The sequence below is a fragment of the Takifugu rubripes genome, chromosome 16 (assembly GCF_901000725.2).
Source record: "Takifugu rubripes chromosome 16, fTakRub1.2, whole genome shotgun sequence".
In the NCBI taxonomy this organism is placed as follows: domain Eukaryota; kingdom Metazoa; phylum Chordata; class Actinopteri; order Tetraodontiformes; family Tetraodontidae; genus Takifugu; species Takifugu rubripes.
Genome location: NC_042300.1, coordinates 7,227,221 through 7,250,437, shown reverse-complemented (window position 1 = coordinate 7,250,437; position 23,217 = coordinate 7,227,221). Strand labels below are relative to the sequence as shown.

General features: G+C 42.1%; 1 protein-coding gene across 2 annotated transcripts; it reads left to right on the top strand.

Moving 5' to 3' along the window:
* Positions 1 to 17,095: 17,095 nt before the first annotated feature.
* LOC101072132 (elongation of very long chain fatty acids protein 4) lies at positions 17,096 to 21,949 on the top strand. Of its 2 annotated transcripts, XM_029849966.1 has the most exons (8): positions 17,096 to 17,379; positions 17,986 to 18,093; positions 18,588 to 18,679; positions 18,803 to 18,990; positions 19,274 to 19,354; positions 20,160 to 20,331; positions 20,409 to 20,536; positions 20,655 to 21,949. In XM_029849966.1, exons 2-8 carry the CDS (start codon positions 18,035 to 18,037, stop codon positions 20,934 to 20,936), a joined length of 1,002 nt encoding a protein of 333 aa, XP_029705826.1. In that variant the 5' UTR covers positions 17,096 to 17,379; positions 17,986 to 18,034; the 3' UTR covers positions 20,937 to 21,949. The 2 variants fall into 2 exon arrangements, with proteins under 2 accessions (XP_029705826.1, XP_003971605.1); XM_003971556.3 differs by lacking the exon at positions 17,986 to 18,093 and having other exon boundaries at positions 17,097 to 17,379.
* Positions 21,950 to 23,217: the final 1,268 nt, after the last annotated feature.

Sequence of the window (23,217 nt, the reverse complement as noted above, 5' to 3'; positions counted from 1 at the left end):
GGTTATTGATCCTCACAACCAGGATGTTGTTCTGGCTCACTGCTGTGCTTTTTATTTAAATATTGACCAGGTGTCTCAAAGAAAACACACATTTTTACAGCCTGTGAATTAGAGAATTCTGCAAGTATGAAACTACGGCAACTTAACAGAGCCTAAATTGGTATAAGAAACTCTACCCCCCCGCCTCCATGTTGATAATTTACTATTAATTGTTGGCTGTAGTGAGCAGCGAGAGACCCAGATCTGGGTTCCAAGCCCCCAAAACAGGCTCTGAAATACCGCAGATCTGACTCATCATCAAAAACCCAACCCAAATAATAATGATTTATAGGTGAGGGCAGAATCCTTATGGCGTGTAGATGACTATAATATTGCATCTGTAATGCATTTCCCTTTAAGAGGAATGTCTGTTGGTGATGAGTACAGAACACATTAATAAAACAAATAGATCAATGGGCAGCTTCTAAAAGACCGACATCTTGGGTGTGTTGAACAGGTTAACACAGCTTACATTGGTTTAACTGTGGTTTAGGAGGGGACTCCAAATATAATACCAACAAACCAAAACAAATGAGTGTGCGTTAGGCTGGATAGATGCCGACTGTAGACTACAGAGCGAGACATGAAGATCACATGAGCTGAAGTCCAGACATGCAAAGTCTCAGGTCCGGAGTGGTCATGCTGGAGGAGAACCAGTTGGAGCAAAAGCAGGGCCAAGAGTCCATCCAGCTCAGCCGGGGTCAGAGGTCACCCAGTTAATCAAACAACAGCAAGACGAGACTGTGAGAAACAGTCTCTGCCTGTGTGTGTGCACGACTGAAAAAAAACCAGCAGCGTGAGATGAAGTGTGTGTGTGTGTGTGTGTGTGTGTGTGTGCGTGCGTGTGTGTGTGTGTGTGTGTGTGTGTGTCTGTGTGTGTGTGTGTGCGCGCATGCACGTGCTGTTTTACAGGCGGCCTTCAGTCCATGTCTGGTTTTTTGACATCATATTTGTGGATTATGTTGCTTTGAGAAATTTAAACAGGGATATCTATTTATTAGGTACGTGATAATAAAATAAAATTTTATGTAATTTCTGTGTATGACTGTCTCTCAGCTCCAACACCGGTATGCTAGCAGCCAGTATCTCATAAATAATAGCAATGCTAATATTTATCTAAACTGATATATTCAGTATTTTAGCATGTTAATTATCAAAAGTGCATCAGTGATTAGCATCAGCTTCTAAACTGAGAAACAGTTCTTTTTTTACTTGCGTAGCTTTACTGCAAAGGAAAATGTGTTTAGAATGTGGTTTAATCTACAGAAACACACATAAACACTTGAGATCAGGGAGCCTGGAAGGAGTACACTTGTGAATATTTTAACACAGCAAGATTAATCTTTATTTTTACTACTAACCATGACAAGCTGCCCTCCTTTCTCATGCAAAATAACATCTGGTACATTGTTCTCAAAACACACACGATCCTACAGTAAACTCCCTCTCTGCTAGCAAACATAACACAAAGTAAAGAAGGAGCACAATTAAAGTGCAAATTCCAAGCTAAATCTTCTCAGACTTGCTGTCTTTTAAATGCACTTTGACAGAACTGGAAAAGAAGCCGCAGTAAGGGTGAGTTTAAACTTTCATACCACGCCATTTACCGGAATGATCATCACCATTACCACCAATTGAATGTGCCATTATAATTGGTGCTTATCACTCCCGGCCATTTATCTTGGCTCACAGTCTGGTCATTAAAATGTTTAGGGAAATAAAACACTTTAGAACATGTGTGTGTCTGCACCCACTAAACAACAGCCTGAAAAAATAAACGGACTTGGTATCGGAGGAAGAGCCAGAATTAGGAAGGAGGGGTGACCGAAGCCCTCAATGGTATCCAAAAGTGTCTGTTTTTATGTGTGTTTATGCACGTGCAAAACACATTTATGCATCATTCACACCGAAAAAAAGAGCACATGTAAAATATTAGTGTGTACGTGGGAAAGTGCCTCTGAAACACTGACTTGCACTTCCTCCCTCCCATAAAATAAGGGTAATCTGTAATAGGCGACCTAGAGGCTTCATTAAGGGCTAAATTTAAATAGCTAAGGTGGTCATTTGTGTGTTTGTGTTTGTATTTATCGCTCGCTCCCTGTTTTGATGACCGAGTGTGTGTGCCAGTGTGTGTATTTACGGTTTATATATGCAGAAATGCTGCCGTCTGCATCCTTACCTCCCTCCAACAAGCCCGTTCTTGCTGTAATGACAGTCCTTATCACGTTGTAATAGCAAACATACCTGCCAGCTCGCCGCTTGTGCCAAAACCACACCTGTATTTGTTAAGTATAGCGTTGTCGATACATGAAAACAGAAAATAAGAGATGCCCTCTAGAAATGAATGCGGGTATGATAAGTTTTCAGCTTTATATTGGTATATAAATCATATCCTCAGCTTTTGTGTGGCTTTAATGATTTATTTTATTAGGTCTTTTATGGGTTTTTTCTGGTGGAAAGACATTCAGAGGGGGGAAAATGGTTCAGTTCCAGTTTTCTGAGTGTGTTTTTTGGGACTCTGGTGTAATTAATCAGCAAAGAGTCATAACAACCCGTCTCCAAACAGCGACCCAGCAAAGGTTCTGGGAGATTTAAGCGTTAGGAGCGTTGTCGTTCAGGGAAATCGCGATCGGCCCGGCGCTCCTGGGTTTGTTGTTTCCACTTTGGCTGCGGCGTTTCCAGCCAGATAAAACCCAAACAAACTCGCTCAAAGTTCCACTGTTTGACAGTCCTGCAGGAATTTGTGTTACACTTGAGGCTACAGTCTGGGTTTTCAGGGTCAAGGAGAACATCGCCATGGTAGCCTGTGCTGTGCATCTACCAAACCAGGAGCTGGTTTGGCTCCAGATAAGAAATCAAGATGTGGTTTAAAAAAAAGTCTTTCTCTCTAACACAAACATTGAAAACGACATGTGTGTGTGTGTGTGTGTGTGTGTGTGTGTGTGTGTGTGTGTGTGTGTGTGTGTGTTTCAGATCTACGGTCTGATGATGACGCAGCATCCACTTTTTCATTTATACATTCCCAGTGAATTTCTCTTCGCCAGCCGTCATTCCTGCATCCGTTTTTGGATTACGAGCCTAACGTCTTTGTGTTTGCTCGCCATTATAGTTTACACTGCTGTGTTGCTGCCGTGTTTGCATGTGCATGCAGCAAACACCTGCAGCAAATACCCCCACGGCCATTTGAACATGCTCAAAGACACTTTAGGAAATCCTGTGTTGACACAGTGAACGAAACTGAAAACCACAAGTGTGCGGTGAAATTAGGTGAGATGGGGTAAAATGAAAACCTAAGGTGCTTCTGCAAGTTGACTGTTGTTATGTGAATCTAACTAATGCGCATGTTTTTGAACTAGAGAATACCAAAGCTGAAATAAATTTAAAAAAAACAAACCCTGAGCTGAGTATTAAACTCAGATGCTTCCTCCACCACGATGGCCCAGAACTGCATTATATGAGATTATAAATAGGCAACTGCATATTTACCTGATTTACCAGTTTAACACTCACAGTCAACAGAACTAGTGTATAAGGGACCTGTGAGGAGCCCAACACGACACTTCTGACTGCTCTAAAACTCCAGCAAGCTGAGATGAGCCAGACTCTGCCAGCTGGTTGCCTCAGATTCCATCATCTACCAGAGATAAATACACCCAGGAGACTTCAGGGTCGAACGTAGCAGGTTATAGGATGCGATGGAGCTTTTCGGCCATCAGATTAGACACTACAGTGTGTGTTTGTACGCATATCAGCACAAACGCAGCTGATTCCCTCTGCAGCGACATCTGAGAGGGACTTAAAGGTCAATGGTTAAATGAAAACAGCGAATTATAGACAAATCCTGGTGGACAAACTGAGTCAGAGCGAGGCTGGGTGATTCATTTCTCTGCAAAACAATGACCCGAGGCAGAGAACGCCATGCCAAAAAGGTTTATGGAAAACAAGGTGAACGGTCAGGAATTAATGAACAGACCTAAATTCAAAGGATAATTTATGACCAGACTCTAAAGGCTCTCCTCCGCCTTCAGTGGCGTAATACAGCTCGAGACGCGTTTCAATGTAAAATTGCAGCATCCAGATGTGCAATCCTGATCTGGTGGCCACACAGACTCGGAGCGGTTGTGGTGAACATTGCAGTGAACATTTAAGTCATCACAGCCAGGATACCTGCCTCTGTTACCAGTAATTATTGAGAAGAAGCCTAATTGAATGGTTTTACTTTATAGAAATGTCATTCGCTGTCATATCACTTAAAGAGGGTTCACAAAGATAGAGAGAGAAACAGCCTAAAACAGGACCTGCAACTTTGAACCGGTTGAGGCTGGATTGGGAGAGTACCGGGAACATGACTGAGCAGCTGCTGGATCTGTTGGCATCAAAACGCCATCGCCTCAGACGGACTTTTGCATGTAATTTAGCATTTCAAGCCTGTTTGTTTATTGCCTCTGTTGTAAATGAACGGTGAGCCTCCAAATGATCTGCTGTGACTAATTCAGAAATTGTGAGCTTCCTAATTACAAACTCAGTGGTGTGGAAAGGTGACCTGCGCAGCGTTGTGTACTCAGAGGGTCGCCATTATTTCCAGCATGTGGCTGTAATCAACTTTTGTCTTTTTTCCATGTATTTTTGTTCAAACAGAGCAGAATCGTGGAAACAAAGACATGATTATGACACAAGTAAATGGTTTATAGGATAAGCAATGATGCAATGGATGAAAAATGGGTAGCGGTTAGCTCGAGGATATTAGCATTTAGCTGAGGAGAACTTAATGTGCATCTTTTTTCATGTTTTGAGGGTTGTTTTTTTTTAACATCCTCGCTTGTGATTATTAGTTGTCCTGGAATGTTTTTTAATCCTGTTTTCCATTACCAATGCCGGAAACAGGGGGTTATATTCTTTGTTTGGAGAGTAGATTTGAAGACCCCGTTTCCTGATCTTAAACAATCATCAGCCAACATGCAGCGTGTGCAGCACATGCAGCATGCATGACTGTGTGCATGCACTACGCCTGTCCTCTGGTAAGTTTGCACAATAAACATTTGTCACTGGTTTAAGTTGGTGGAGATGCTGCGTTTATTTATTGTATGTGCTTAAAGGAAGAGCTGACTCAGCAGTGTCAATATAGTCTTTGGCGTCACAGGAATGTCACTTTTGTTAGCATTTCATGTTCCATATCTAAGCAGTTCTCGGCCTGAATCAACTCAGGGTAATGCTTTTGTTTCTTCCTTTTGAAGTCTTTGGTTAAGATTGAATACAACTGCACCTAAACAATTACAAAGTCCATGCTTAGAACGGGTTTTTGCACGCTGATATTTGTTACAGAAGCTTGCCAACATCAACATGTCTGACCCGTGAGAAAAACCAGTGGTCCCAATCCAACCCTTACTGATTTTCTCAAAAATGACTTGGTTTCCTTTTTCAGAACATCTAAAAGGCAGTTCAGAAGGCCCGACTGGGCCCGATCCTTTCATGTATTTGATTATGTGGTGCAAGTTTGCTGAAGCAAATGCAAAAAGCAACATGAATAATTGCACAGAAACCTTCGTTTTAATTGCATTCAGGAAACCATATGGTCAGAACATACCCAAACCATACTCCCCAAGTTCCCAGACACACAAATTTAAGCTTTTTCTGTATGTTTTTGTTTTTGTTTTCCCTCTGTCGTAGATTATACTTCTCCCTTTTGGGAACTTCTATTTCTTACTTCCTTTCCATTTAATGGCAGGTTACAGCAAATCAAAGTCTTTCCTTGATTCAGGTTCCAAAAGAATATTTTGTTGAGGTCATCACGTAACCAATTCTTTAAACTGGGCTGACACATTCTGCTATATCGAGATGTATATAAAAATCCTGTCCACAGCATAGATTCTAGCATGCCACCTGTTCATCTGGTCCTCCACCCATTGCCTAAACTGCTGTCATCTCTTAGGGTAACTGGGTTCTGGACTGAGAGGCTGGAAGACCCCCCCTGGAACAGGTCACCGGTCCACTGAAGAGACTATTTAACTTTTGCTGGCTGATGTCGGGTCAAAAACACAACCGGAGCTTCTATATTGAAGGCTGACGCTAAAGTTTGGTCGTTTCCTGTTGAACAGTAAAATCTACTGACAGGTACTAGCGAGCGTCCTCAAGGTCACACCCCCTCATGTGACAGCCACTCATATTGCAAAATTAGACAAATTTGTAGCTCCAACTTACACATTACACACAGTTAGGAGTCAAATGTATTGCAGTCTAACATTGTGCAGATGCTGAGGTCAAGGTAATTAACTCTTGGACAGTTAATAGATCTACGGCCTCCCTCTTCTTCTCTGGTAAACTGTTGGATAAACAGGAATAGGTGTGGCTTTATCTGTAAAAATACGTTTAACAAGAATGACACATCTTCCATCTCCAGTTCCCTAAACTCCCTGAAAGGGCGTTTTTTATTAGGTGACCACTGGTGAAACATTTATTGGGTGGTTTTTGTTTTTTTAATTGTCCCCAAAGGATGACTGTGTTGCGGCTTTATCTCCAGCTCTGCCAAAAGGTTTTTTATTTTTGCTTTGGGTCAAAACTTCCAGTGGCAGTTTAGATTTACTGCTGTGGTTCGGTTTTTATGGTAGATGTTTCTTCAGCGAGAAGTGCAGGAATTTTGGCGATGCCGCATCAACACTGGAGCAAGAGATTTATGCCCCACCACTGTGAGGACCCCGCTAAGGGCTTCAAGGTCAAGGGTCAGTGGTGAGGGTAGACCAGAACAGGTTAGACGGCTGAGAGGAGGGCGCGAAGGATGGAGCTAAGTGGCAGCAGAAAGTTAGAGGTTCGACTAAACACTTTATCCTTTCATGTTCCGTGTCCTGACTGATGAGTGCAGCTGGTTCTGTCATGTTAAAGTGAGAAACTCCAAGGTGATTGTCAGACAAAAGCACACACACACACACGCACACACACACCCATACGCACACACACACATGTTATGTTTAGCCATGAGGCCCACTGTCATTCACTTCCTCTGAAACCTGTTCGTTCCATCTGCCCCATGACCCCACTTTCACCTTACCTTCTTCCCCTTCAACCCCCTATCTCCCTTTCCAGCAAGGGCCCCCTCTCTCTCTCTCTCTCACCCCCCCCTACACACCTACACACACACAAAAGAAAGGCAAGAATAGGGAAGAAAAATGACTGCAGCAGTTATGTCACTGTCAAAAATCAATCACAGGGAGCGCTGCAGACGGTCTGTTCAGGGTTCGCATGAGGTCAGTGAGGTTAGCCTCACGCTGGCTGGTCACTATGGCAGCAACACACACTGCACACACAGACTTTAGCAGGAAAATGTGACTCCTGAAGCGGAATGAAACACATGGTGAACCTGGATGGAGGAGACAGGACTATAACTCCGGTCAGGCGTGCACGCCAATGCCTGAGGTTTCCCAGCTATCACCCAAAGGAGCTGATGCATCAGCACAATCGCATGAACCTCTCCCGCATGGCTAACGCTGGCCAATGCCAGCTGATAGGCACGAAACCTTATTGAATCAGAAATTAAGCCCGTTTCTTTCCAAACAACCAGACTCTTTCCGCACATGTTAGCAGGGCAGCTGGACCCTGCCTTGGACGATGTGACGAGTGATGTCATTTCAATCGCTTTGGTTCCAATAAACAAGAGAAAAGTGTAGTGAACGGACCAAACGGGGTATGTTGCAGTTAGCATGCCCAGCACTTACAGTAATCACTAGGGGGCAAACCAGGCGCTGTTTGGGGGGGGGCTCTCATAATAACCTGGGATGAACTGTGCAGTTTTATAGCACTTAAAAGGCTGTTCAACCAACACTGCTTTTACTATAAATCTGTTCCCATAGCTGTTGGCCAAAATCTGCTGGCTAATCACTTTCCTATTAGCCGGTTGCACAAAAAAGAAACTCTAATCCAATTAGAGTGGGAAAAAAACACCCAAATTCCTGACCTTCTCTGACCACAGTCCATGTTTGCCTTCAGTCACATGTGAATTTGGGGCATCTGTTTCATATTGTCGTGGTCGTACGAGGCGAGCGCATGGAAGCGGGGCAAATGAAAACAGAAAGACATCTTTAGATTCTGGGACAAAAGCCCCGGATCCCCGCTGCAGCGAGTCTCTCCACCATATCCTGGTGCACGTGTGTGTGTCCCGGGTGTTTGAGCGCGCGCACGCGCCATATAAACCCGTCCCGTCGCTTCCTCTCAGCCATCTGAGCGCAGCTGGTGAGCAGACATCTGGTCAGAGACAGGAAAGAATGAGGGGGATAGACGAGTGGAAGGGAGACGGGTGATAGCAGGGACAAAGGTAATTTGGGGTGAAATGGATTTAGCACATATGGAGGAGCCATACAGATGTTTAGCAGTTTAGCAGCTTCCACACATGCATACAGATGTGATCCCAATCCTTTCTTCTTTAAGACCAAAGCCTCCTGTCCACATTTATTTTTTATTAGTGTTTAGTATCTCCTGAATTTTCTTGCTTTAAGTCTGAAAAGCTTTTTAAGGTCAGGGACAGAAACGGCTCTTGCAGATCTTTCTGGTGCTCTTTGCTGGTTTTTTTTTTGGTTTTTTAATAAGACTTTCTGGTAGAAAACTGCTGGGTAGGGAGCAATGAAGTGATTAAATTAAATTAAAGTCTTAGTAACAAAGTAACAAAGTTCAGGTGGGAAGTTCAGGGTAACTGCTGCTGCAGGGAGACATCAGGGACACGACAAGTTACCCCGGGACGCTGGCATTGTTTATTGAAAGGGGTGGAAAAAAAAGGGAGGGGGTGTGTGTGTGTGTGGGGGGGGGCAAAGATGATTCATGAGCTGAAGAGGCACATTTTCCTTTTTATTGTTTGAGTGAAAACAAACAGAGTGTCTGAAACTGGATGAAGTCATTGCTCCGCCACAAAGCTGTGCAATATCATCCCCACGTAGCAGAAGTCAGATGTGCCTCCAGACTGTCACTTTTCCTCATAGAAACACTGCATGCAACCATCAATAGCAGCGTAAATGCAGCACATCAACCTCCTAAAAACACAAAAACATGATCAACTAAATGGGACTGAAGGAGGATCTGCCAATGATTTAGTCTCACACAAAGATTGTAGACATAAATGACAGAATGAAATAGCTTCTCTCTGTGGTCACTAATTATTCCCAACAAATGCCGCGGAAAGAAAGAATCCATAAGAGGCACAAAGCAAATGTTAACGCAACACACATTGAGCACGTGTTCAGCGTCACCGCAGCAAAAAGAAATTCCTGTCATCTGTTTATAAATTACATTTCCAGCGTTGATGGGAGAGGAGTGCACCGACAGTCCTTTGGATTATTCTCAGCAGGATTTGTTTACTGTTAAATCATCTCAAATATTGGGTCTCATCCCTTTATCATTTCCTGTCCTTTTGTCTCTCTTTCCCGTCCTCGGTCTCTTCATTATAGTATAATATAAAGCAGGCCGTCACGTTCCAGCTGGAAGAAACACATCCAGAATTTCATTTTAAACCGTTTTCCAACCCCTCCCCTGTCCTGTGCCTGGGCCCAATCGTAAATAACACGGTAATATCTCGTATGAAGACCTATGAAATATGAGGGATTCCTCCTCTTTCCTCTCTTCCGGTTTCCTTTACTTTTTACTTTCAGAACTCAAGATCTATTTTATTATCAGACACTTCATTTCTGTTGTTCTGCTTTTATTCTATCTGAGTGAATACTTCCCGGCCATTATGTTGTTTTTGTACACTGTTGTAGTCTGCAGTCATGTGTTCAGCAAGATTCCGGGAGGTTGCCATAGAGACAGCTTTTAAAGACTGCTAAATACACAGAAACATTAGCAATGACCACAGGAGCTTCTGCAAAGCTTGAAATCTTTATGATATGATATAAAACTATACACAATAAAGCTGTCTGACTGCTCTCACTTATGTGGATTCCAAAAGATCTGCACATTTTTCCCCCCTCAGATAAAACAATTTAAAGGATCAATTTAAGCATCACTTTGGGAACATGTAACATCTTTGCGGTCCAGGCTTTGGGTATTTTTAGTCTTTCATAAGCTATCTGGGGCCAAGGCACAAAAGATCAACTTATAATAAAAAAGCGTTCAGCACAAGTTTATGTGTTCAATATGTTGCATTTGGTTCCCATCTAGAGATGAGTCATCCGTGGGATTCAACTCATGCTGCCTTGTAACTGGAGGGGTCCGGACTTTTATTGCTGTGTTACTGTTCCCAACGTGCACTTGGGCCATGCCGCTCAAGCTAGCATGAAAAGAAAATGGCTTGGAACTTTGTATTTGGTGGGATACAGTGAGCAGCTCCAAGGGACGAAAATCAGGGATCAGGAAACAGAAACGACCCTGATTAGTTCAGACGCCATGCCACAACCACGCGTCATGAGACGAGTTTGTGCATATATTAGAGTTTCATTGATGGTCGACATCTGTGCTGCGTTCAGGAGCATGTTTTAGAAGGGTCTCTTCTGGACTTTGTGCCTTCATGTCTCTGGTTCACACACAGACAGGAAGGGTATACAATAACATATATGTTCATTTCGAGTGCCTGACACAATGTTTCATAAAGTATTTAAAAGTATATGACTCGGTCTCAGCTAACCCAGTTTGTCTGCGATGGCAGTGAACAAACAGAACCGCTGCCCACAATGAGCCTCAAAGAGCTGTATGGATGGTGTGCATGTGTGTCAGAACTTTAGGAGACATGTGGCTTTTTTGTGTCCTTTGTAGGAGTAATCTGTCAGCTCATTGTGTTTTAGGAATATCTGGAACGGCCACATTTCCATCTTGCTATTTGTGGGAACTCCTCCAAAGCAAAAGCAAAGCTCCCTTAACTTGTATTTACTTTTGCTGTCACATCATGTTTTCTTACTGTATATAGAACCCATTTATATTCAGGATTTTTCCCCCTTATCCACAAGAAAGAATAACATCCACTTTGAGAACAGCTGGGCCGCTCAGAGGTCTGAAACCTCGTCACTGGCTGGTGTTGCCACAACATGATTGAGTGTTTGTAAGAAAGTCTGTGATATGTCATCAGTTACTGCCTGTATGGTTTCAATTTCAGAAAGTTTACTTCATCAAGGAAACAAACTGAATTTCATGCATTTTAGGTGAATATACTAATATCTGCACAGTTCCAAAAAATGCCTCATTTAATGAGCTCATTGGCCTACTTCACGGAATCAGCAGAGATGCTAACATCAGTTAGCTTCTACCAAATGTTACGGGAACAAAAACAATATTTGGTTCAGGAAAATTTAGCAAAGCTGACTTGTAAATTTGAGATTTTAGAGTGCATCACTTTACTGCTGTGTGGTAAAGTAGCATTTCGTGTTTTCTGTTTAGGAACAGACAGACACACGGAGTTCTGACCAGCCTGAGATAAGCCAGCAGCTGCTGGTAGTAGATTTAAGAGTAATGCACGTATTTCCTGAGATGTTCAAATCTCTCTCTGTGTGACTGACCTTTGTTGCTGAATAAAACATACCAGCCTAAAATACCCCCCACCCCCTCCCCATGCAAAAAGAATGCTAATCGGATTCTACCCAAACCACAATTGCACAAAATTGAGGGAGTTTTGGTTAACTGTTCCGGAAAATATCAATTAGCATACATATCTGATTAAAAGGAGCAGTTTGCTGGTCTGTAATTAGATTTTATGAGACAGATTTGCAGAGGTTTGCGTTTCTGGGGAGCATGAATGTCGCTCTTAATCTCGTTCTCTCACATACACATTTCTTTTTATATCTGCTCTCCATAAACACACAAAAAAAAGTCCCATGGGAACACATTTCAAGATTGTTCACATATAGTGATTAGAGATATTTTCAAAAAAAATATCTTCAAAAAGATTCTCCTGCAGGCTAAGAACTGGGCAATCTAATCAGTGGCCAATGATTTTTGCATAAAGTATGAGTATTTGAACTTAATTTCATGCTATTTTTAGTAAGGAAAGAAGAGCAGCATGGGAGGGGGTGGTCAGTGTGCACACCCAGCTGTATATCTGTCCTTAAGTGATAGCACCTCTTAAGTCAGTGCAAACTGACATTTGGTATGAAGCTGGAGATATGATACAGGAGATAGCTGCAAGGAGAAAAACGCTTGAACACTTTTTATTTCTGCAACGTTCTCTGTTGGGAAAACTATTAGCTTTCCTTTTATAACAAAGACTGTGAGATAGTCCTACTGTGAACTTCAACAACATCCCATTAATCATGCACCAAAACGTTCTCATTCAATACCTTGATATGCAAAAATCTTTGAATAAAAAACACACCTTCTCCTCATCAGGGTCCGTCCCAGCAGTCACTCTGGACAGGTCGCTAGTGCATCGCATATCACACACACCACTAACACGCACCTGGGGGAAATGAGAGTCTCCGATCGACCCCATGCGCATGTTTTATACATTGGTAGGAAATCGAAGTATCTGGATAGAACCATTCTGGAAATGATGTTAGAATATTTTCACCATGATACGATGCGATCCACTGAACCGCCGTGCTCATGCCAAAGACATGGTTTATTAACATCTTTGACCCTCATATGTTGATTTGTGACACCTCGCTTTTAGGGTTTTTAAATGGCGCCGATTTGCACGGTTATAGAAGGACTGTTTTAAAGGATAAATACTACACAGCACTGTCACCCACAATATTCCTCTTACTTCCAAAATCCTTTAAAGTGAAATGGCTCTGGGTTGCGAGGGTCAAATCAATTTAGCCCGACGCTATTTTCCGTTTTCACACATTCGCTCTCTGCGTTTTTGTCGTGAACGCCGCGGCGATGACTCCAGGCGTTGCCCTTTCAGGATATTAAGCATTTTCAACAGAGTGAGTTTATCCCCACGGTAACGCGGAGAGCTCTGCGAGTGACGTCAGACGCTGACATCAATTCCGACAGGGTCACAGGCAGTGGGTCAGCCGTTTAGAAATGCATCCACTTCAGATTATCAGTAACAGAACGTGACAGTGCTGAGAGGATTGAAGCTCTCTGTGGCAGAGGATTACCTATACTGACTGTTATACCTGTATTACCCACCTGCAACTAATGCTGTCCCAATTCCTATACTAATGTGAGAGGGTTTCAAGTATGAGGTGTCATCACACTGGAGGAATGAAATATTGTATAAATTGTTTATAGTCACCACTCATTTATGTTCATCCCGTGTCAAAAATTTTAAATTAAGTTCCAAATGTAAACCAAAAAGCAAAACCTGGACTAAAGTCCTAAATTTTGACAGTCTTTGGGTTCCATAGTGTCCCCAATGCAAATTTCCATTAATAGTCCATTAAAGTCATTCTGAGGCAGTAATACACCAGGCTTTCGCAGCGTCCTTGAACGGGTCCAAGCTTTCTGCCTAAAAGCCAGTGAACAGCCTGCAAAAGCAGTCATGAAAAAGAAATTAAAATGGCAACGTCGTGATTCATAACGTAGGATATTTGCCATTGAAGGACGCTCTAATGACAAATGAAGTCTGCATCTCTGCTATAATAGCCTAGACTCGGTGTCCCGCCATGCTCGTGTTTTTTTGTGGTGTGACTCAGTTTTCGTATGACAGAAACAGGCCAGAAAGCAAATTCACAACTACTGGCCCACTGACCATGTCTCCATCATACGCTGATACTGGCAGAGCTGGTCCTCAGCAGCTGGGAATCTGATCAGTGACCACGCTGCTGGAACTGTTCATCACTGCTAAATTTCCAGAACACAGCAGCCTTAACTCCGATTAAACAGCTCTTGTGCGAGGAGCTGTAACAATGCGTGTTTTATTTATTTTAACCTGACATGTTAATGGCCACTCACTTCCTTTTTTGACACATATTTTCTCTGTGCGTTTTAAATTGAGCTATTTCGGTACTGGCAGGCCTGTGAGGGGAGCTCCAGCCTTTAATTTCCATCTTATTTAATTACTTTAAATGTCATCCGGTGATCACAGTTGGGAATGTTTACATCCCAGACTTCCCCAATATAGTTTCCCGCACTGATTTATTCTAGGCTCTACCCATTATAAACCCATTTCTTTCTTTTTATACACAATTATTGTATTTTCCTTCTGTTCTAAAGTTAACCATTTGGAGATTCCCTCTTTAAGATAATTACAACACTCGCTGCATTGAATGACAGTTGGTCACCCTTTTCTGCACGCAACAATGTTTCAGGGATTTTTTTTTCTTCTTTTTTCGAGAAACCATGATTGTCATATAGCAGATGGAGCCATGAGTTACCATCCGCTTGAAAGAATTACAGCATTTTGGGGGGCCTTATCTTTATCTTCAGTGTTCCTGAGCTCTCCTTTGGCGTATATGCATTAAAATAATTCTGTGTTTGTATCAACTTGCTGTCTAATCTTGAAATGTGTTTTTCTGAACAATGAGAAATATTTGGATAGTGTATCGGGGTAGAACACACAGAAGTGGTTTGCGATGTGCACCTCTGACAGTTGTATACGTACAGTAAGAGTAGGTCCTTCAGCTGCTCAGATCCTGCTGTTATAGGAGCAGTAAGAGATATTAAATCATTCTCAAAATGGCTCAGGCTGTGACGTAAGGTCCCAAACAGACAGCAGCTGTAGTCAGCAAAGGATCCGCTCGCAAATGACGCCGTTCAAATTAAAAACACATGAAACGATCCTGATGGAACCAACCCGATCCAAGCTGAAGCCGAGGAAGACCCACAGCAGCGAGACAGTTGTGGGACCTGAGGTTAGATCCGACGTGTTAATTAAAGTTGAATGATGGGGACTTGATTTCATATGATGCAAGCATATGATGATGTACGACATGGTGGAGGGATGAGTTAAAATCTTTTTATTGTTAGGAATGATAGTTAAACTCTGCTTGAAAGACATCCAGCCCACCAGACAGGGAACATGGAACCACAGCTCCACTTCTTCCAGCATCTGCGGCCAGTGATGCGTTGCATTATGTGGCTTTAAATTATGTCATCAAAGTTGTATCTGTCTCTCAAGCTGAACTTACTTCACAATGCAAGGAAGTGCTGAAAGTAAAATGTAGGGTGACCTTTATTTTAATTATGTCTCGTATGTTTCAAAGGAATACCAAAACTTTCTACAGTTGTACAAAAATATGGCATAATTTATGCATCTGTGTCCCCTAGCAATATATAATATACCGTATGAAGTGTGTTCCAGCATAAATCATCCACTAACCTCTTGTTTAAGAGATGGTACCTCCTAAGTTTAGAACTGGGTGGGAACTGGAAATGTTTAACCTTTTCAAAACTCATTTGCCAAAGCAAAGGTAAAATAAAATATGGACGCTGTAAAAAGTTATAAATGACATGTAAGATTACCTGAAGCTACCTGCAGGGTGTGAAAACACAACAAAAAGGTCAATGACAGCGTGAGTGGAGAGGGAGAACAAACAGACAAACAGCGCGAGCGTGAAGAGGACTGACGAGAGAAGAAAACAGGAAGGCTGAAAAAAGGAAGCTCAGCCATTAACACATGACACACAAAAGTCGTTACTTCTACACAGACTACAGCATCCATTTGCTCTGCTCTTTTAATCCTTTTAGCATGTTTAATTTCTGAAATCAGCTCTATGATGGTGATACTAAGGAAAAGCAACTACAGCCTTTGAATTATCCATACAACAGCAGTTTATTGCTTTATGGTGGCCTTGCGTATTGTGGACGGATTCAATGTACAGTACAATGATATTTTAATGATTATTTTTACTGTCTGCTGTGTTTGTGAATGTTGCGACCACAGTGCTTTGACAGGCTGCAACGTCTTCAGGTAAAGCTCCACCACCAACAGGTGAGTAAGGTGATGACAACGGCAATTGGATTTTTACCACTGAATGCCAATGAAAGATTGTCCCCATATCTGCTTTCCTCTAAATTCCAGAGAACCATTTAAGAAAAAACATTTCAAGACTTTATGGGCATCCTTGATATAAATCCCTGAACCAAATAAAATCTGCACAAAATGTGAAAAATTCTTATAAAATGTGTTTGCTTTCCCCACAGCGGTTACATCATCTAAATGCCCATAAATATGAAAATACTTTACATAGATGGTTCATGCGTAACTATTAACAGGAATTAAATTTAGCCTATTGACAATATAAAACAAAATATAATGTAGCTAAAGAAAAAAAATGGCCAAAAAAGAATGGTCCAACAGGATCAGAAAAGCACATTAATAAAAGCACCCTTTTTTCCTGAATAAATTATTCATAATTCAGACACCAACATTCCTCTACAGCAGACTATGTTCTTTCCATCTGTAGGCTGTAACAGAAAGGATTTTTAAAGCTTTTAGAATCCAGAGCGTCTAGGTCGCCCGGGCAGAAAACTGAAAGCCATAATTACAGAAGCATCAAGTCAAATGGAACAACCCTTGCAAGGAAAAAGAAATATATGTAGCACTCCATGTGCTGCATAAAAGGATCTTAAATTATATATTCCAGTTGCAAATAAGATGAACAGTATTGTTAAGGAGAAATTGGCCAATCAATTGCCTCATGTTTCTGGTCTGTATTTTTAATGAATGATAGAGTGGTTACTATATCTGTTTCCTTTTATTTCAACATACTGTGACATAATTAAAGTCCAGGTTTTCTGTACAACACAGCACTACTACTCTGTGACCGTCCCAGTGACAAATTAAAGGGTTAAATCTATTTTCTGCTAAAATCAATGAGGTACAGAAACAAAAAACTATTTTCTCTTAGGCTTTGCAGCATTGTGGCTGTATGGTTTAAGAGAATAAAGGAACTAGAGGAACTTAACCCCGAAAAGCAGAACTCTTCTGTTTTTATTTCAGGCGTCATTAAAATTATAGGCGACAGCTCCATCTAGTGGTCACCGCAATACGTTTGCGAAAATAGCCATTAAAGTTCATGCTGTAACCTACATTATAAAGATCCTACTAAACTGGATTATTTTCTGCATGGTTTATTTCGCTAGTCATAAAGCTGCTTTATTATTTAGTTAATCAAACAGGATCCGGCAAACAATGATACGACGGGACACGAATAGCAGCTTGCGCGCGCGCGCACACGGGCACGCTGTGTGGAGTTTGGCGCATGCGCAGCGCCTCCCGGCTTCTCGGCGACCAGGAGATTTGAGCGAAGATGATGCGGCTGAGCGGCCGGTGCACGGACTGAATGCATAAGTGGCCCATGTTAGCGGTAGATTTTCCTCTTGCCTTGTCCAGTTTCTTGCCAAAATCTCTGGTTTGATGTCGAGTCGATGCAGCGTAGAATCGGATAAAGTTAGCACCTAACGGCAGACTACAGTGCACCAGTAACTGGAGGGAGTTGGGCATCAAATTGCAACGGATGTTATTACACGCTCTTAAGTATCACAGACGTAAGTAACCTCTGTCTTATAACATTTCTGTTTGTTGTTTCCCGCTTAGTGATTATTTGAAGCGTATAAGAACAACCTTTGTGTTTTGTTTGAGGGGGTTAATCAGGTAGCTTAGCTGGAGCCCATCCCTTTGTCCACATTATCAATTATTTCTGGGTCGAGAGGAACATTTTCTCCTTTCAAGCTTTTAAGGTGTTTTAAACATATGGTTGAGCACTTTCGCCCACCCACCTGTTGAACAGGGATGATCTGATCTTACCTAAAATAAAACACGATTAAACATGTGCAAATGCTTTTATTAGCTGTGAGAGGAGGCGCCGCTGTGTTCAATGGTATATTGTCACACACATATACCCTGACAATGTAGAGGCACATTCATTTTACAGAGGCTTGTAGTCTACATCATGCATGTAGAGATAACTATCAAACCGGTTTGAGGTCGCTGGGCATTTGTATTTAGGCCTGCCTGCACCTAAGCTCGTTGATCAGTTGAATTTAAGCCTCTTGAGCGGTCCGATTGAAACTTGCTGACACATGTGCCTCTGCCTTTTTGTGAGCACACAAGCCCGGTTAACCCTGTCTGTCTCATCATCCCCCAACTGCAAGTAAAAGACTGTCCAAGTGTGCCCCTTTCCCTGTGGACGGAGCCCAGCAAATGGGCCCATTTTGTGCAGGATCTGTTGCTCACACCCATGTGCACTCAGTGGTGCAAGAGTAAGTTGGGTATTCTCATTATTATTGCCTCTTTTTATTCCTTATGGAGTTCCTGAAGGTTGACTGAAGGCAACAAATGAATTATTATACCCCTCTGGGGAAATAGACTAATATCAGGGAATGAAGAAGTGGAATTTCCCAGTATGATTAATCAAATTTCAAGCAATTATCTCAAGCATTAGAAAAGTGTAATGTAGGAATCAATGGAAACTGCATTAGCATCTTCTAGAGGATAATGTTGCCATACCCTTTTGAATAAAGGCAAAGATGAGTTGAGTGTGCTTTTCAGATCCTGGTGACAAAAGTAGCATAATTAACCTTTTGGCTTTGACACATAAATGTGTGTCTCTGTAAGTGACAGGTATTTAAGCCAAGACAGTTTTTAAGATTATTTACAGAATGGCTATGCCTGATTTTATAATGCTAACATATCTGTCAGAGAATATGTATAACACACACCCTGAAAGTCAACTCTCTATCTTTCTGCATCACAGCATAATCAAGACCAAAGGAAGAGCCATGGAGGTTGTAACGCATTTTGTTAACGACACCGTAGAATTTTACAAATGGAGCCTTACTATAGCAGGTGAGTCATCACTTTTTTGGGGTTTAGATCAGGTAACATTTAATCACATCTGAAAGTGTTTATCCTTCTACTCATGCCTCCACATATTATATACTGATGAAATCAACATTTTCGCCCCTCCAGACAAAAGGGTGGAGAACTGGCCAATGATGTCTTGTCCCATCCCCACACTGGCCATCAGCTGCCTGTACCTGTTCTTCCTGTGGGCGGGACCTAGATACATGCAGGACCGCCAGCCCTACACACTCAGGAAAACCCTCATAGTCTACAACTTCAGCATGGTGGTCCTCAATTTCTACATCGCCAAAGAGGTATGGACAATGTAGAGAATTTGTAGAACATGGCTGAGCCCAATTATTTTGTCAGGATGATTTGGCATGATTTTACCAAAGGAAACTGACAGTATATGTAGGTATTGAAGACACATTTTCTTTTACCGAAAATGGAAATATATTAGAGAAAGATACTGGGTTGTAGCAACCATCCCATCGCTGATGGTTCGTGGATGTTGTCATCCTTGTTTACGTGAAGCTCAAAAGCTTTGGCAAATCATGAATGTTGCATCTTCTCTGCTTTTTGCTTTGGTTTCATCAGCTCTTACTAGGCTCTCGAGCAGCCGGGTACAGCTACCTCTGTCAGCCTGTCAACTACTCCAATGACGTCAATGAAGTCCGGGTAGGCTCCCAAGACTGACATATTGACACACACTGGTCAAGTGCTTACATCTGTTATGGGGATAGTGAGCAATTGGCTCTTTTTTGTGGATTCTTAAGCCTCTTGTATGCATACTTCTAATTTCATTCAATGGAAAAGGATTTTCTTAGATCCTAGATTGTAACACCTGGTATTTTATAGAATTTAGGTCCATCACAAATCCCCATTTCAATACGCTAACAAGGAAAACAAACTTATGAATTCAAATATAATCTTGTATTTCAGTTCAATCTTACTATGAAGTATTACACCAGTTGTAGTGTTATCAATAGAATCTAATGCCAGTAAGGGTCAGGATAGGTAATGTAGGTAATGCCGTCTAATGCAAGCTACAGGAGATGATATGACTGACTGAAAAAACCTTGCACGTATCTGAGACAGAGATAAACTTGTTTGTTTTCACCTAAATCCAAAATTGGGCCACGCCCAGCCATGCTTCCTGCATTAGGAGTGATTTCAGGACAAGAAGAGTGTGGCTCGTTTCCTAAGTAATGTCCTGGCCACCTCAGCTCTCCACCTTATCTGCCTGCTCTTCCAGGCTGGAACAGTGCCACTCCAGTGTGGCTTAGACCATCTCTTAGCCTGTTAGGACTCAGTGATGTAACCGGGGGACAGACATTATTATGTGGGACCCCTGAGATATCGCATTTGTAGTGTCATCTCAGGGCTTTTGGAGAGCAGATTACCTGGATATGGTTACAGATATACAGATCAAAACGCCTGCCTGTTGCTGCCATATAAGCCACACCTTGTTTCCTGTCTTTAGATAGCATCTGCTCTCTGGTGGTACTACATCTCCAAAGGAGTGGAGTTCCTGGACACAGTCTTCTTCATCCTGAGGAAGAAGTTCAACCAGGTCAGCTTTCTTCACGTCTACCACCACTGCACCATGTTCATCCTCTGGTGGATCGGCATCAAATGGGTCCCCGGAGGACAATGTGAGTGAGATGTTCATCATTTATTAATCAACTATTGCTATCAGCATCACATCTAACAGTATTTTTTCTTTCTTTAGCATTCTTTGGTGCAACTATCAACTCCTCCATCCACGTCCTCATGTATGGTTACTATGGCCTTGCAGCTCTGGGACCTCAGATGCAGAGATATCTCTGGTGGAAGAAATACCTCACCATTATCCAGATGGTGTGTTTTGTTAAAGGGTTCATTTTAAACCTTTAAACACTTGCAATGAAGAAAATGAAGCAGATCAGTGTGAATTTCATTGCATTGTTTGCTAACACGTGTTTATATACATTTCCAGATCCAGTTCCATGTAACCATCGGCCATGCTGGACACTCCCTCTACACCGGCTGTCCATTCCCCACCTGGATGCAGTGGGCTCTGATCGGCTATGCCGTCACTTTCATCATCCTCTTCGCCAATTTCTACTACCACGCTTACCGACGCAAACCTTCCTCAAAGCAGAAGGGTGGCAAGCCCATCACCAACGGCAACACAGTGGTAACTAACGGCCACAACAATGCAGAGGAGTCGGAGGATGGTAAGAAGAGGCAAAAGAAAGAAAGAGCAAAAAGGGAGTAAGGAAAGAGAAGGGCGCTTGCATGGCCATTTCCACAAAGCGACTGTTGGAGGAGTGAGGAGAGGGAAGAAATCAAAGTTCACATCAAACCAACTTCATCATCCCTGCAAAACATATAGGCAGATGAGATTTGTGACCAACTTGGAAAGTTGAAAGAGTAGCAGTGTGTTTGTGGACGTGTCTGTAAGGGTTTCCGGATTTGAGAGGAAGAGATGGGTGTTGGTTGGCTCCATAACTGTTTTTATTAACCAATAAAAAGAAAAGCTGATCGTGTAGGCTCCATGCTGTTCTGTTTAACCGGGGTATGGACCTCAATCGGACCAAAATGTGTAAAAGGACCTACAAACTGCTCAGCATCTGCTAAACCTATCGACCAAAGTTCACCTCCAACTTTTGTACTCCGGATTCCAGTACCACACACATATATGTCAGAGCATGAATAGTCTTTAATATGCTATTATATTTTCTAGCATTTATTTGAATGAATTGAAATTCTACCAAGAAAGGATCGCTTTATTCCAAGAGCTTTTCTTTTTGGTGCAGGAGGGCGGTTATTAAGGATTACTTAGAATTTTGCGAGCTCGGCAAACAAAAACAAGTATCACAGTTGAAGATATTGTTCTTCAGATGGCCAGCTACTGAATTGAAATACTGCATATTCACCTGCACACAAAGAAGTCCTGGACTGTCCCAAAATGCAGCGTTTACAGAACGACGTCGTCGTTGCGTTGAAGATAAATGGAATACACTATGGTACCGGACTGTAGATTCTTATAGCACTTATGCGAATTTGTGAATATGTTATGTTTTTTGTGGGTTCTCATGATTTATTGTTTTTGCTCTGCAATGTAGCTGAAGTGTTGTCTCACTGCCACATAGAACTCAAACCCCACCTAAAAAGAGCTTTTCTTATTAAAGGAAATAATTGTCATTGTCTCATTAAAATAATGAAAGCGACAACTTTTGGCTGCACCTACAACCAAAATAAAAATATTGTCAGCACCCTGTAGTTTTATCACTGTCTTTTGTCTGTCTTTGTGAGCTCAAGCAATGCATTTAACCCAAGGATCAAGATGCTATCCATTAGAAACCTAATCTGAAGCTACCTTCTTTCCATCCCCCACATTCCAGTTTCATCCATTCCTCTACTTATGTCAAAGTTCCATCCCAGGACCAGCCTGATGGGAAGTCCTGTTGTAGTGAGGGAGAGAGGCAGAGGAGAGATGTATCTTTGGCTTGTCCAGACAGATCTGTCCTAATCTTCAGGGTTAAATTGGCTTTAGCTCCAAAAGAGCTTATTTCCACGTCATTCGATGAGTGCCTCAAGAAAGCAGGTCACTGGAAGGGAAGCCTTCATTAATCTGCAACCAGGCTGCTACTCCAAGATGAGGGGTTCATTTGCTCACACTGAGAGAATGTTGCACTTCAATGTGATTTTTCTTTTAAAGAAATCTAAGGACGGAGAGTATATTTGTAGTTTAAAAATGGCATTATCAAGGCATTAATACCACTCTCTTCAGAAAAATACATACACCCTCTATCCCCAGTGCATATGGCAATATTCAAATGTGTTGGCAAAGATTTGCTACTTCTAAGTTATTTATTATACTTCTAATATCAGCTCTTTTATTATAGGAATATGTGCTCCCGTCTCTAAACATCTTGGTGCAGCAGCACACCTGCGCACCCATAGTGTCGGTGTTGAGGTGGAGGGAGGGGTTGGATAGTAAAGATGTGAATGATAGACTGGATGATGAAGATGTGTGTCCTGCATGGTGTTAGAGGGATCTTAGCAAGGGGAATAAGAGGATTGCAGGACCAAGGCTTTTCAAAGGCATTTAGCACACAGGTCACTATAACCTGGAGGAATTTGCACTCGGCCCAGATGGGGGTTCTGAGTAAAAAGGTATGCCCTGCAGAAAAAAAGACAAAACTGTATCAATTGATGCAGCACCAAGGAATTATATTTAAAATGTATTAGCTCCACACAAATGGAATCACTGAGGCATCCAGTTGTCTAAAAGGGTCATTCTATTATGGGGAAGAGGTCCATTTGTTAAACCTCTGCAAACCCTAACCTGTCACTCATTCATCTCATTACCAATTATATGACTAAGGAGCTCACTCTAGTTGCAGATTGGAAACCGTCAGCGTTTTACCAGGTCTCTGTGTGGAACAGATTGCTTTGAGGGGCTTTTGCTGACTCAGTAGTGGGTGCAGAGCGCCGCCCTCTGGGCCTGCATTTACCCACATTGTATGTGCAGGCAGGCGGCTGTAGATATG